The following is a 16014-nucleotide window of genomic DNA, read 5'->3' as shown; positions in this document are numbered from 1 at the left end:
AGAGAACCACTTGCATGAATATCAAGAGCTCAGATGGAAACCCAGTTCTAAGCAAAGAGGTGAAAGCAAAAAGTTGGAAGGAGTATATAGAGGGTCTATACAAGGGCAATGTACTTGAGGGCAATGTTATAGAAATGGTAGAGGAAGTAGATGAAGATGAATGGGAGATATGATACTGCGTGAAGAGTTTGATAGAGCACTGAAAGACCTAAGTTGAAACAAGGCCCTGGGAGTAGACAGCATTCCATTAGACCTACTGACAGCCTTGGGAGAGCCAGTCCTGACAAAACTCTACCATCTGGTGAGGAAGATGTATGAGACAGGCGAAATTCCCTCAGACTTCAAGAGGAATATAATAATTCCAATCCCAAAGAAAGCAGGTGTTGATAGATCTGAAAATTACCGAACTATCAGTTTAATAAGTCACAGCTGCAAAATACTAACACGAATTCTTTACAGACGAATGGAAAAACTGATAGAAGCCGACCTCGGGGAAGATCAGTTTGGATTCTGTAGAAATGTTGGAACACGTGAGGCAATACTGACCTTACAACTTATCTTAGAAGAAAGATTAAGGAAAGGCAAACCTACATTTCCAGCATTTGTAGACTTAGAGAAAGCTTTTGACAATGTTGACTGGAATACTCTCTTTCAAATTCTAAAGGTGGCAGGGGTAAAATACAGGGAACGAAAGGCTATTTACAATTTGTACAGAAACCAGATGGCAGTTATAAGAGTCGAGGGACATGAAAGGGAAGCAGTGGTTGGGAAGGGAGTGAGACAGGGTTGTAGCCTATCCCCGATGCTATTCAATCTGTATATTGAGCAAGCAATAAAGGAAACGAAAGAAAAGTTCAGAGTAGATATTAAAATCCATGGAGAAGAAATAAAAACTTTGAGGTTCGCCGATGACTTTGTAATTCTGTCAGAGACAGCAAAGGACTTGGAAGAGCAGTTGAACAGAATGGACAGTGTCTTGAAAGGAGGATATAAGATGAACATCAACAAAAGCAAAACAAGGATAATAGAATGTAGTCTAATTAAGTTGGGTGATGCTGAGGGAATTAGATTGGGAAGTGAGACACTTAAAGTAGTTTTGCTATTTGGATAGCAAAATAACTGATGATGGTCGAAGTAGAGAGGATATAAAATGTAGACTTGCAATGGCAAGGAAAGTGTTTCTGAAGAAGAGAAATTTGTTAACATCGAGTATTGATTTAAGCGTCAGGAAGTCGTTTCTGAAAGTATTTGTATGGAGTATAGCCATGTATGGAAGTGAAACATGGACGATAAATAGTTTAGACAAGAAGAGAATAGAAGCTTTTGAAATGTGGTGCTACAGAAGAATGCAGAAGATGAGATGTGTAGATCACATAACTAATGAGGAGGTATTGAATTGAATTGGGGAGAAGAGGAGTTTGTGGCACAACTTGACTAGAAGAAGGGATCGGTTGGTAGGACATGTTCTGAGGCATCAAGGGATCACCAAATTAGAACTGGAGGGCAGCGTGGAGGGTAAAAATTGTAGAGGGAGACCAAGAGGTGAATACACTAAGCAGATTCAGAAGGATGTAGGCTGCAGCAGGTACTGGGAGATGAAGAGGCTTGCAGAGGATAGAGTAGCATGGAGAGCTGCATCAAACCAGTCTCAGGACCGAAGACCACAACAACAATGCGATATAACTGTGCTAATGTGTAATTGTTATGGCAATAACATAACATTTAGGATGGGAACAAAAAAATGGGAAAAGTAACCTCTTGCCTGTAGATGAATGATGGATGACATGTAGGCATGCTTAACTGTCTAAAAATATATTGATCTTTAATGTACTATGGCAAGTTTGACACAGCAGGTTCATCAATTTTGTCTTGTCTATATAATATTTAGCAGTGTGTAGATCTATTGCCTCTGTATTCATCAAATTACAATAGATATTATTAATATGAAGCAGTGCCATAGGGCTCTTTCTTAGTATAAAAAACAACAGAACTAGCATAGAGAAGACAGCTGGTTTGGTCATTGAATTACTGTGCATAGAATGGAAACAACAACTTGGCAGAACACCCGGAAGCACATTATTTATCACTCATCCTGAGAAAACTTGAGGGATCACTTGTTACTATTCTCTATTCAAACAGTAAACTCCATTGGGCACTACAAACAGATTATGAACTAAAAGGCAAAACTTTCATCTTAATAATAGTGGAGAGTTTCCATTGTATTTAAACTATTCATGATTGCAGTTATGACTGATTTAAAATAAGAAAACTAGTTAATTCTGGACATTTTAATTCAGTATTTATGTAAGGGGAGAATTCTACTCACAGACATGACTTTTCAGAAACAAGTTGTAATATTTATACCTGTTGTTAGTCATAGAGTATACTCCATAGGCCTCTTCAAAATGGCTTAGCATTTTGACAACTCTTTGACTGACTGATTTATTTATTCACTCATAGAACAATATATATTGTACAGTTGTTGTCAAATGTAAAGTACCTCTTACAGTATTTATAGATCCTATACTTAGTCTTACCTTTACAATCATGTCATAAATTGTTACACAGTACAATGTTAACAAGCACTGAGTCAATTTCTATAGCTATTTTAAATATTCATTTACAGTGTCACAGCTATCATTTAGTAAACTTTTTTTTTAGCATTTAACTACAGGTATGGGGATCATTTACATCTTTTATTTCTTGTAGCAGTCAATTGTACAATTTTGAGTTTTTGAGTTGTTTCTTCTGTTTAGATGTAAACAGTGTATGGATTTGGTTCCATGGTCATTTCTTGTGCTGTTTGCACAACGGCATTAAAAAGAAATGAGCCAGAAACATAATTACTGAAACCAGTAACTGTATGTTAGAAGTATTGCCCCTGGCTGTTGAGACACTTGTCCCACTTCCCACTGTGACACAAGGCAGTGAATGGCTGTCTCATAAAATTTTGGGGCTGCGATGTTAACCAGTTCTGCACGTACAGCTGGATGTCGTCGGCCGAGGTGAATCATTTGCCCCTCAGAGCCTTTTTAAGGAGACCAAAAATGGCGTAATCACAGGGAGAGAGGTCCAGACTGTATGGAGGGTGGCCAGAAACTTCCCATTTGAATTTCTGCATGAGTGCTGCGACTGTGTTGGTCATATGAGGCTTTGCATTGTCGTGGAGCAAAATGACCCCGTGGGTGAGATTGCCTGGTCGTTTTGATTTGATTGCTTGGCAAAGGGTGGTCAAGGTTTGCGAGTAATGCTGGGCATTCACTGTTATCCCACGCTGAAGGAAGTGGATCAGAAGGGGGCCATCTTGGTCAAAGAAGAAGGCTCTGAGGCACAAACGATTTACCTCAGACAACGACGTCCAGCTGTGTGTGTGGAAGTGGTTAACATCGCAGCCTCGGGAATTTTATGAGACAGCCATTCACTGCCTTGTGTCTCAACAGCCAGGGTCAATGCTTCCAACATACAGGTACTGGTTTCTGTAATTATGCCACCAGCTTGTTTCTTTTTGAATGCCCCTTATATTACAATTTTTTCTTGTATAAATTATGCTGTGAATGATGTATTCACAAGGGACTGTCAGAATTTCTACCTTTTTGAATAATTCTTTACAGTGTGCCTTGTTACTACTATTCATTAGCATTCATAGAGCTCTTTTCTGTATATTGAAAACAGTCTGTATGTTTTCAGCAGTTATTCCCAAAACATAATCCCATAACTGAGGACTGAATGCATACAATGAAAGTAGGCTACTTTGAGGCATGAAATGAAATACTGCACACTGGTGCAAGGAGTCACAGGGCATAACATGCTAAGGACAACCTCTTTGCTAAAATTCTCACATGTTCTGTCCATTTCAGTTAACAGTCTACATTCATATCCAAGAATTTGGTATCAGTTACACTATCTAGTACATTATTGTTTGCTTTTAGTGTAGTATCTCTGGGTTTTTCTATTTAGTTGGAATTTTATACACTTTGTCTTTTTCACATGTAAAGTTACTCTGTTCCTTAATGACTAGTTGTGGACATCTCTAAGAGCTTCATTGGATTTTTCTGTCAACTGTGTTGAATATTTGTCCATAATCACTATGGTGCTGCGGCCAGTTTTCCAAATGTGACTTGAAACAATTCTTTGCGATACCCCTTACCCCTCTACATTCCAATTAGCATAATAAAATTCTATGGTAAATTGTGTCAAATACCTTCGATGGGTCCAAAAAAGTGCCTGTTGCTTTGTCATTCTTGTCTGGTGCTTTGAGAACGACTATAGTAAACTGTGTTATAGCTGACTGTGGCACAGTATACTAAAGTCATACTCAAAGCACGACTGTGCTATAGCTGACTGTGGAAGGGATTGGTTGGTAGGGCACATTCTGAGGCATCAAGGGATCACCAATTTAATATTGGAGGGCAGCGTGGAGGGTAAAAATCATAGAGGGAGACCACAAGATGAATACACTAAGCAGATTCAGAAGGATGTAGGTTGCAGTAGGTACTGGAAGATGAAGAACCTCGCACAGGATAGTGTAGCATGGAGAGCTGCATCAAACCAGTCTCTGGACCACAACAACAACAGCTGACTGTGTACCTCTTGTGGATCTGAAACCAATCTGTTCATTGCAGAGAAGGTTTTACTTATTTAAGTACTTCATTAGCTTATTTTTCATTATGGTTTCTACTGATTTGGAAATTCAAAATAACAAAGATTTTCTACATTTTCTGCATCACCATTTTTTAGTATTGGTATTACTTTTGCCTCTTGCACGTATTCAGGAAAGTAGCTAGATCTGAAAGATTCATTAATTATTATTGTTAATGGGTTTTTTGTTGTTTACACATTTCTTAAGGACACTTACTGGGATCTCATCTAACCCTGTGGATTTTTTATTGTTTAATTGATGTATTACCTGTGCCACTTCTTTCTCTGTTGGAAATTTCTCTTGCAGTTTCTTAGCAATGCCAATGAAGTATTCATTCATGAAGTGTTTTCTTTTCAGGTACAATATCTTTCTATAAGTTCTCCTCTAATTTCTGTAACATTCTAAAAACTCTGGGCCAGTCCTGCTATTTTTGATGGATGTGCGACACCTTAGAGTTTCAGAGGATTTTCTGATAACTCTGGTCACCATTTTTTTTTTTGTCATGTACTTATTGAACATTTTGTTTACATTTGTTTCTCCATATACTTCCTCCCACTCCTCATGTTGTAACTGGGATTATAACGGACATAGGTTTGATTCTGAGACTCTACATGTGCATTCAATTAGCAGACTTTTCTTCATAAATATTTGATTTTAATATCTGACACAGATGATCTGATAGGCCTAGATTTTGAAGAAGTAGTAGCTGGCAGTGCTTTCTTTCTATGTGTATTGCTACATAGTCTATTACTGAGGAAAATTGTTTGATCACTCTAGTTGGACAGTTTATGAGAGATGTTACACCATAGTTGCAGAGTATATTCAATGAAACAATCAATTTTTGACAAAATAATTTAATTGGATGGATAAAAAATCCACTCACTGAGTGACAGCAGAACACATACAACCCTCTTTTATGTACATGTTCTGCCAGAGCTTGGTGAGGAGAGTTTTTATATATCCAGTTAAATTATTTTGTAGAGAATATTCAAGCATATACTACTGACATCATCTGATGTCATTGCAATGAAATTTAAATCTCCATGTATGAGAATGTTGATTTGTGGACTATATCTTGTCTACACTCTGTATGAGTTTTGAGAAAAAAAATGTCTGTGTTATCATTGAGGCATCTATACAATCAAAATACAATTAATTTTTTTGATGTGCTGTTTTTTGTTATTTCATCTACATCTACATCTACATCTACATCTACATTTATACTCTGCAAGCCCCCCAATGGTGTGTGGCGGAGGGCACTTTACGTGCCACTGTCATTACCTCATTTTTCTGTTCCAGTCACATATTGTTTGCGGGAAGAATGACTGCCGGAAAGCCTCCGTGCGCGCTCTAATCTCTCTAATTTTACATTCGTGATCTCCTCGGGAGGTAAAAGTAGGGGGAAGCAATATATTCAATACCTCATCCAGAAACGCACCCTCTCGAAACCTGGACAGCAAGCTACACCGCGATGCAGAGTGCCTCTCTTGCAGAGTCTGCCACTTGAGTTTGCTAAACATCTCCGTAACGCTATCATGCTTACCAAATAACCCTGTGACGAAACGTGCCACTCTTCTTTAGATCTTCTCTATCTCCTCTGTCAACCCGATCTGGTATGGATCCCACACTGATCAGCAATACTCAAGTATAGGTCGAACGAGTGTTTTGTAAGCCACTTCCTTTGTTGATGGACTACATTTTCTAAGGACTCTCCCAATGAATCTCAACCTGGTACCTGCCTTACCAACAATTAATTTTATATGATCAGATATTTTACAGAAGTAACTGCTACCAGTGTTTGTTCCGCTATCATATAATCATACAATAAAGGATCCTTCTTTCTATGTATTCGCAATACATTACATTTGTCTGTGTTAAGGGTCAGTTGCCACTTCCTGCACCAAGTGCCTATCCACTGCAGATCTTCCTGTATTTTGCTACAATTATTTTCTAATGCTGCAACTTCTCTGTATACTACAGCATCATCCGCGAAAAGCCGCATGGAACTTCCGACAATATCTACTAGGTGATTTATATATATTGTGAAAAGCAATGGGCCCATAACACTCCCCTGTGGCATGCCAGAGGTTACTTTAACATCTGTAGATGTCTCTCCGTTGAGAACAACATGCTGTGTTCTGTTTGCTAAAAACTCTTCAATCCAGCCACACAGCTGGTCTGATATTCTGTAGGCTCTTACTTTGTTTATCAGGCGACAGTGTGGAACTGTATCGAACGCCTTCCGGAAGTCAAGGAAAATAGCATCTACCTGGTAGCCTGTCTGTATCTAATATTTTCTGGGTCTCATGAACAAATAAAGCGAGTTGGGTCTCACACGATCGCTGTTTCGGGAATCCATGTTGATTCCTACAGAGCAGATATTGGGTTTCCAGGAACAACATGATACGCAAGCAAAAAACATGTTCTAAAATTCTACAACAGATTGACATCAGAGATATAGATCTATAGTTTTGCGCGCCTGCTCGATGACCCTTCTTGAAGACTGGGACTACCTGTGCTCTTTTCCAATCATATGGAACCTTCCGTTCCTCTAGAGACTTGTGGTACATGGCTGTTAGAAGGGGGGCAAGTTCTTTCTCATACTCTGTGTAGAATTTTATATTTAATACCTTTTTTCACTTAAATGTGTGAACCCCAACCTTCCTTGGAAATTCTACTATGAAAGGTGGGGTTCATGTACTTATGTGAAAATAGGTATTAAATTTAAAACTGGAAAAAATCTTATGGCATTAAGGGAAAAAACATTTTCTAATTATTGTTTTTTGCTGTTAACAAATACTACTACAGCCACAAATCATTGTATAATTGTACACTATTATGGAGATCATGCAAAATAGCCTGAAAAGTCTGATTAAACTACAGAACACTAGAGCTACAGATGCCACAGCTAGTACATAACAAGTAGCTTTCAACATCTAAACTAAATTATGCTCACTGGGATAGCCCTCTATTAATGTCATAAAGTGTCTTGTTATTGTAGTATGCCTTGCTTATTTTTTATCTTGGTATGTTCAGCTCCTATAAAATTGAGCACTGTGCACTGACTGAATTGCAACACTGCTTTAAGTTTCTATACATTTTTGTTGACAAATTAGTACCTTTCCTTATTTTTGTGGTGTGATATTCTTTTATTTGACCTCATACTGCCTGAAAAACTTTCATCATATTTTCTTTTGATACTTATTGTCATGCACCTTATAATAAGTAATTTTCTTATAGGAACTAATATTTATGAAGCTTTGAGGAAAGCTCTTCAATTAGCATCAAAGAGGCAATATAACACAGAAAACAAAAATGCAACTGACCTTCCTCAACCAATGATTCTCTTCCTCACGGATGGTGTTGCCACCATAGGCCAGATCCGCCCTTCCAGGATTCTTGCCGGAGTAAGGGCACATAACACAGAGACTAAGGTATCTTCCAGCTCTTACCTTTTCACTCTTATTAACTCATGCATGAAGTTTTAGCAGTAATCTCCATTTTGTACATACCCTACCTTCCACCTTTAAGCTCTCAGATTTTCAAATCTTGTCTGGTGCAATCCCCAACAATCAGTCTTTCCTTCTCAACCCATCCAGTAAGTCTCCCCTGACCCAGGGTTCTGGGCGGCTTTTCCATCTCTACTCCTTTCACAAACCCCAAAAGTCCTTTTCCTTCGCCCCTTCTTCCTTCCCCTTCAACCCTTGTGCCAGAAGAAGGAGCCACTGGCTCCGATACCTAGCAAACTGTAATGCCTTTTATATGCGTGTTCTTCTGCCACTGCTTGGTGAACAGATTTTTTATCTACCCAATCACTTATAGAGACTGAGATATGTTATCCATTAAAGTGTGAAACAAGTAAGACATATTTTCCATGAGTGCATTGTGATTTTTGTACATTGTAATAAAAGCACTCACTTGTATGCCAATATTACCTCAAAGGCAATAACACTGTCACAAAAAATTAGATCAAAACAATATGTATTAGGATACTATGTTCCACTACATCAAAGTATAAAGGACTTGAAGTGTTGTTTGCAATTGTAGAGTAAACTCTGTGAAACCAAGCAAGTGGAAAGCAATTACCAATTTTTACAAGGGATTATGAGGTGTTTATGAACTATTTTGACAATGAGGATATCTTTCTTGAACCTGATAGCACAACAGATCAGTAATAAAAGATATTTCATACAGTAAAGTGCTGCAAACTGTTTATATGTCAAACTAAAAATAAACATTGAAGTGCACAGATTTACATAGAAAAACATGTTTTCACTTTTATTTCTTTTATAGGCAACTGTTTTCACACTGGCATTTGGGGACAAGGCCAGTTTCATTTTCCTTAAACGTTTGGCATTGCAAAATAATGGATTTGCTCGTAAAATTTATGAAGCAGCTGATGCATCTCTCCAGCTCCAATCATTTTACCAAGAAATCTCATCACCTGTTCTGTCAAATGTAACTTTCAATTATGTGAGGTCAATGGTGAGTTTCACTGTCATAAAAAGAGACTTACAAAGTAATAAACATGTTATATGTAAACAGTTAAAATTTTTCACCCATACCTCAGTATTAATCTATTGTTGTGTGCAATGACATGAGACTATATTAAACAGTAAGTAAAGGAAGAGAATGTAACATTCTTGCTCCAGTGTGTTGTACAAATAAGGATAAGAAAACAAGTTGTTTGATGTGTATGGTACTTCATTATCTGTCAGTAGGAAGCATTCCTGAAAGTAACATTACTTAATCTTTAGTTTCAAATAACAATGAAAAACCAAGTACCCATGCAACAGAATACTGATAAAAGTATTGAAGAAATGAAAGGCCCATAACCTTTCAGAACCTAGATAAAAGATGGAGAAAATATTTAATGAAACAGCATTATTCAAAGACGAGATCAGAAATGGGCTAAATTCAAACCTCTATCAAGTGTCTCATAGTGTGAGTGCATGTGACATTGTTGATGGTTATCTGTCCTTTGGATGGGAATGTTAAGATCAGTAGCTCCCTTGTTGCTATTCGAGAGGAGTAGGCTACATGCTAGCACCAGGTTTCCCCTCTCCCCTCCATTCATTTGTATCAACACAATTGTAATAATAGACTGAGCAAGCACCATCAGTCATCTACACACCGCAGATGCATGGTTGACACATCAAAACAGGGTCAAGGAAGGCAATGGCTAAGCACCCTCCATTAGGACATAGCAGGAATAAAAATGTGGGATTTGTACATCTGCCTCCAATGCTAATTTCCTAAGTGTGGGACTGATTTTGACTTTTGTTACATAGGTAGATGAAGCAGCTGTTACTCAAAGCAAGTTTCACTCATTCTACAGGGGAAGTGAATTGGTTGTTGCTGGTAGAGTAAAGAAAGAAAATGAAGATGATCACACAGAAAATATTTTCCCTGAAGTATCGGCTTGGAGCTTTGGCAAACATTATCAACAATTTCCAAGTGAAGTTATAAAAGAAAAGAAGCAGACTGTAAGTACTATCACATTTTTATGTACAGCAACACTAGTTATGATATTTCATATGATACATTTAAAAATACATTGCTTTTCACTAGAGATAACTGGCATAAATTATTTCAGAAAGACAGTGAGAGCAGTTATGGAGTTCTGGAAAGATTATGGGCTTATCTATATGTCAAACAACTCCTTGATGAGGCTTTAATGTTGGAAGAAAAAGGTGAACACAGTCAAATGCAGTTGCAGCAGATTACAATGAACAATGAAACTGTAAAGCCTTCTCCTAAAGAAACGGCACTAAATATCGCCTTAAAGGTAACTGGAATTACTTTGCTTAGGAACACTGAATTTTTTCTATCCTTATAACATAAATTTTCATCAGTAGTCAGTGATAAGAAATTACAGAGGACACAGTTACAAAATAATGTAAGTATTTTGCACTGATAAATTTTAATGTGAACATTCAATCCTCAAATAAATACCAGGTATTAATTCCTGATCAATAATTTCAAACTAGTCATGACCAATCATTCAAAAACTTGTTGACATTTTTATTCCATCTTCAGTCATTTTTACACAATGTTCAAAGTTGTTTCACTTTGAAACTCTAAGTAAAATATCTTAATGTGTGGCCTCTAGCAAATTATGAGATATTCCCCAGCCATGCTACATGCACCCTGTTGTCAAAGTAAATTAGGGGACACCATTTCCTGAGAGACACATTTACTGCAACCACAAAATTCAAATATTCCGATTGTTTATTAGCATATCTATTAAGGTACGTGTGAAATTTTTATTTTATCATTTGGATTTACCAAATTAACTGCTACATTGCTGTAGGCTCTTGCTAAAAACTTTGGTGCCATTATACAGAAGACCTGTTTAATAGATTCATTTAATCTGCCTGAACTGAGTTTATAATATCAACAAATGTGACAACATAAATTAATTGTATACATTAGTAACTGACTGCAACAAGTTTAAGAACTCAGACAGAAAAATGTTTAAAGGCTTAACAGTAAGGTCCAAAATAAAACCTGTAGCCTTTATGTTATGTACCAAAGAAGAAATAATATTCCTCACCAACAGAAACTCTTATGTTCCTTTTAAACATGTTTTGCGTTTCTCAGTAAGCAAGAAGTTGATAGTGCTTTGTGTGAAGCCACATAAATGTACTGTTTGGAGTTTCAGATAAAAACATTGTGGCAATAATTGATTTTCAATGACTCTCAAACAAGGAGTGCTCTATTCTCGGATCCAATGAGCTTTGGGAAGCACTGTGACTTTTGCTGTTTTTGCATACTGTGCTATATTTTGTGTGATCATCTGCAGTTGCTATTAATACAACAAGAATGCTTTTTTTCCAGTGCTTACTCCACAAGAACAGATGACTCTAAGCTCCTTTGGTATGCTGCACTGGGTGCAGCACACACCTACACTGAAGTCTGTCACTAGGAAGTTTCTTCTGCCCGAGATTCTGGTTTCCTCTCTCTGTAATTCCTACCTCACTCCACTATGGACCACTGAGCTGTACAGGTTTGGGGTCCACACCCATGGCTCCCCTCTCCCCAGTGTGGTCTGCCACTACCTGCATCACACACCTTTGATGCTGACTTTCTCGCCGACCCTGCTCTGCTGTTTAATGTGTCTACTTCTGCACCAACCAATAGGGCACTCGAGTCAACTGGTCAACTGCACTGGGATACCCCTGCATCTACCTGACATACCATGCTGCCCTGACCTCGGGTGATATACCAGCCATGGTTCTGCCACACTACTTGGCAGTCAATCACGATTTCATGCCTTCCTCTAGGAATCCATCCACATTAGTCATTGATGCTTCCGCATTGGGTTTTTCTCATGGCCATGTGCTGCCCCCTCCTACACAGACCACAGATGATGGATCTTTCGTTTCACCCATCTTGCTTTACAACCCTTTCATGCTTGCAGTGCTGTGTTCACTTTGTGGCCATACAGGTCCCTTCTCCACACAACCTGTGAGTTCTGGGCATCATATTGCACCAATACAAGTCCTGAACTTTCATCAGAACATCATGCTGTCACAGTCAACCCCAGTGGATGCTACTTCTCCAAACCCTCACATGGTCTGCACTCTATTGACTCTGCCCCCAAAAACTGCCTCCAAGTCATTTTCTGAAGCTGCCACTGATACAAATGGATAAGCCCATGATGTTGTTTACCTCGATGGAAAATTTGTACATACATGGTACCATTAACAACAGTGCTCATTTTGTTTGTTGGGTGAACAATTTTTATGCCCACCCCAATCTTATTAGTGACTTGTTGCTAAACCCACATGAGTGTAACAAATATGCTTCTGCTGTTGTGCTCCTCACCAAGAATTTTTCATGTATGCAAGCAGATGCAATCCGCAGCATAATTTATGATGAGAATTTAGGTGACAGAATCCCTTCCCAACTATGGCAACACCTCAGTGCTCAGGTCACAACAGAGGCCTGCCGGAATTAGTGCTCTGGGCATTGTGGTTAGTTAAGCTTCCACTGGAACTGCAATTACAGTTGCTTCCTCACACCTCACCCTCACATGAGGATAAACTATGGTTGCCTGACAAGGTGTATGCTGTTATTTGACACTGCTGCCTAGTTGCCTTGTACAGAGCTGCTGTGGTTGGCATACCAGCATCTATACTTCCTCTGTCAGCTGGCGGCGGGTGTGGGTTCACCTAGATGTACTGACTCCTGCTCGAGACACTCTATGTCATGTTCACTGGTTTAATTGAGCGCTATATGGGATGACACATAAAACTGTCACAACAAACGGCCCTCCAGTGCATCATAATGCATGCCATCCCTCTCCACACAAACTATGCCTTGCTGAGACTGCAGTGGATGAACTTCTGTGGGCAGGCATTGTTTGACCTCTGGACAGTAATTGGTTTTCCCCCAGACACTTAGACACCAAGGACAGCACAGTACACCTTTGTTGTAACTATCATCATCTCATTATGTGTACCATAATTGGCAATAATCCTGTCCCACACATTCAAGACTTCACCCAAGTACTTAGAGGTGCACACATCATTAGTGTTTTGGACTGCACCAAGATATATTTACAAACACCCATGGAACACAGTGACATATCAAAAACAGCCTTCATCAACCTTTTACCTTTACAAATTTTGTTACACGCATTATGATTTCAAAAACGCAACTCAAACTTGGCAACATTTCATAAACCCACTTCTCTTTAACTGCTCTTACTGCTACCCATACCTAGATGACATTCTCATTTTCTCCTCCTCTGATGAAAAACATGAGCTACACCTGGCCATGGTACATAACTTTCTGGCATGTAATGGAGTCAAGATTAATAATGATAAATCACAACTCTGAGGCACCTTGTTACCTTTTTTTGGCACAATGTCTCCTGTGAGGGTTTATTGGGATGGCTCCATCCATGAACTGCCACTCCCAGTGAGTTTTTGTGAAATTTGGTTTTTGGGAACCATCAATTTTTACAGAGACAGTTTGCCAAGGTGGCAGCTAGGGTCTGGCAACATGTTGGAAGCTTTCGAGGATTTCAAAATAACTTTAGAGCATGCCATCAATCTTGCCCTCCCTTGCCAAACACTTGCATTTGTATTATGGCAGGCACAAGTGATTTCGCAATAGGTGCCATGCTTCAACAGTATTTTGATGATACAACTCAACAACTCCATTTGTTTTGGAAAACGCCATCTACAGCTCAAAGTAAGTGGTCAGCTTTCAACAAGGAACTTCTTACAGTGTACAAGGCCATCAAATATTTCTGTGCAGTCATCGAAGGAAGGAACATAACAATTTTCACGAATCACTGTCCCCTCTCAGATGCTAACTGCAGTCCTGCCATTGACTTTCTTCCATGCAGGTTTCAGTAGATGGATCTGATTTGTCAGTACATGATGTACATCTGATATATCCACAGCTCAGAAAATGTGGTGGCTATTTCATCTCCTATAAAGTTTGATGAACTGGCTGACTTACAGGGCAGTGATATCAAAATCAGAACCTACATTGGACTTCCTCCACTTCTGTACAGATAGTTTCTTGCAACCTACTGGGCTTGGTCAGGCCATTATGGTGTGATACATCCATGGGCATCACTCAGCCTATTGTTATGGCTGCTTTTAGTCACCAAGTTTTTGCTGCTTTGCATAATCTTTCACATCCTGGCACTAAGGCTACTACACAGCTTATCACTGAATGCTTTGTCTGGCCAGGTGTGAAGAATGGCTGCTGGGTGTGGGCTCATGCCTACGTACCTTGTCAGCACAGCAAAGTTGGCAGACGTATGCAGCCTCCCCTAAGCAAATTTGACATCCCCTAGAGGCCATTTCCAACACATGCAGCTGGACATTGTCAGGTCATTGCCCATATCTGATGGTTTCAGATATATCTTGTCCATCATCGACCATGTTACACAGTGTATGGAGGCAATCCCTCTTGGGAACATTACAGCAGATTCTGTAGCATGAACATTTGCATTTTCCTGGGTAGCTAGATTCTGGTGCTCTACATCCATCACAATCAATCAGGATAGGCAGTTCTAATCACTGTTATTTATCAAATTCTGCATGCCCTGTTGTGTGGATAAATTTTGCACTACAGCATTCTATCTTCAGAGCAATGGGCTCATTGAGTGTCAGAGTAGGACTCTGAAAGCGGTGTTCATGGGCCATGGTGGTGAGTGGTTCAATGCCCTTCCCTGGGTCATGTTAGGAACCTGTATGGCTTGTAAGGCAGCCATCCGAGTGTCACTTACCAAGGTCCTATCTGGTGAGACATTAGTCCTCCCAGCTGAGTTTGTCGACAATGTTGCAACTGTCAATCTATCTGACCTCCCTGCTATTGTCAAGCATGTCAGGTCACCTGTAGCTGCTATCCATATGCCTCCTCCATGACCGCATACCTGTCCCCAGGTTTTCTTGCACTTGGCCATGGACTCATGCGTGTTTATTATGTTACAGCATGACACACTCAAACTGGCACTACAGCCACCTTACTCTGGCCTTGTCTGCATGACTATTACTCTGGACATGCACATCAATGGACAGCATCAGACAGTTTCACTTCAGTGGGTTAAACCAGCTTGGGCGATTGAGGAATCTGTCCCACAATCTCTTGAACTGAGTTCTCCACTGTCGCAGGATGCCGTCAGTCACTCAGTGGTTGCATGTGATGATCCTCTTCCTCCACCTCACCCAGACTCTGTGTGTGTGATAATCTGCTGCCTCATGTTCAACCATGCATTGCATGTAACATTGCACTATCTAAAGTGCTGCCATCTGCTGTTCCCCTGGTGTGCTCTAGTGTTTCTTCCAAGCTACAGTATCTTTGTCCCCCTTCTCCTACAGCAACCCCTATGACTATCAAGATTTACTTTTATATCAACATTTTTGGGATCCCAAACAATGGGCTTTCCTTAGAGCTCCAAGATGGATCATCTTCACCCTCCATGTGAGAGACATCTTGTGGAAAGCCACATCCACTTCACAAGTAACGATCCTGTGCACAATCCTGTTCCAGATGAGGTGGATGCAGTTGGATTAACAGCGACATTCAGCTCTAATGGTGTCTCAAGATGTGCGTCCCCTTCTTCGCAGCTCCCCCAACACTGCTATCTCCCAAGCTGGTCCAGTTCACAAGTGCAGGTCGATCGGTCTTGCCTCGCTCACTCTGCAAGAATTGATCCAGACTTGCCTTCTGTTCAGACCAGCCACAGAACGGGTGGTCACACTACCTTGCATAATTAACCAACACCTGTTCAATGGCCTACAACACTCCTGTTTTCGACAGTGCTCATTTCCTCTCCCAGTGCTCCACACTCCAGGGGTGGTGGGCTCTCTGTGGGTGAATAAATAGTGTTTGATTGTAAGTGTTGG

General features: G+C 39.7%; 1 protein-coding gene across 1 annotated transcript in view; it reads left to right on the top strand.

Annotated features, from left to right (window-relative positions):
- Positions 1-16014, top strand: part of LOC126163076 (inter-alpha-trypsin inhibitor heavy chain H4-like) — a 72969-nt gene that overhangs the window by 44628 nt on the left and 12327 nt on the right. The window contains exons 8-11 of the mRNA XM_049919985.1: positions 7880-8073; positions 8933-9124; positions 9931-10125; positions 10236-10427. Coding sequence (XP_049775942.1) covers positions 7880-8073; positions 8933-9124; positions 9931-10125; positions 10236-10427 — 773 coding nt within the window. The remainder of the gene's footprint in view (positions 1-7879; positions 8074-8932; positions 9125-9930; positions 10126-10235; positions 10428-16014) is intronic.

The sequence above is a fragment of the Schistocerca cancellata genome, chromosome 1, assembly GCF_023864275.1.
Source record: "Schistocerca cancellata isolate TAMUIC-IGC-003103 chromosome 1, iqSchCanc2.1, whole genome shotgun sequence".
Classification (NCBI taxonomy): Eukaryota; Metazoa; Arthropoda; class Insecta; order Orthoptera; family Acrididae; genus Schistocerca; species Schistocerca cancellata.
The sequence above is the reverse complement of the archived record's forward strand: the minus strand, read 5'-3'. Positions and strand labels throughout refer to the sequence as shown.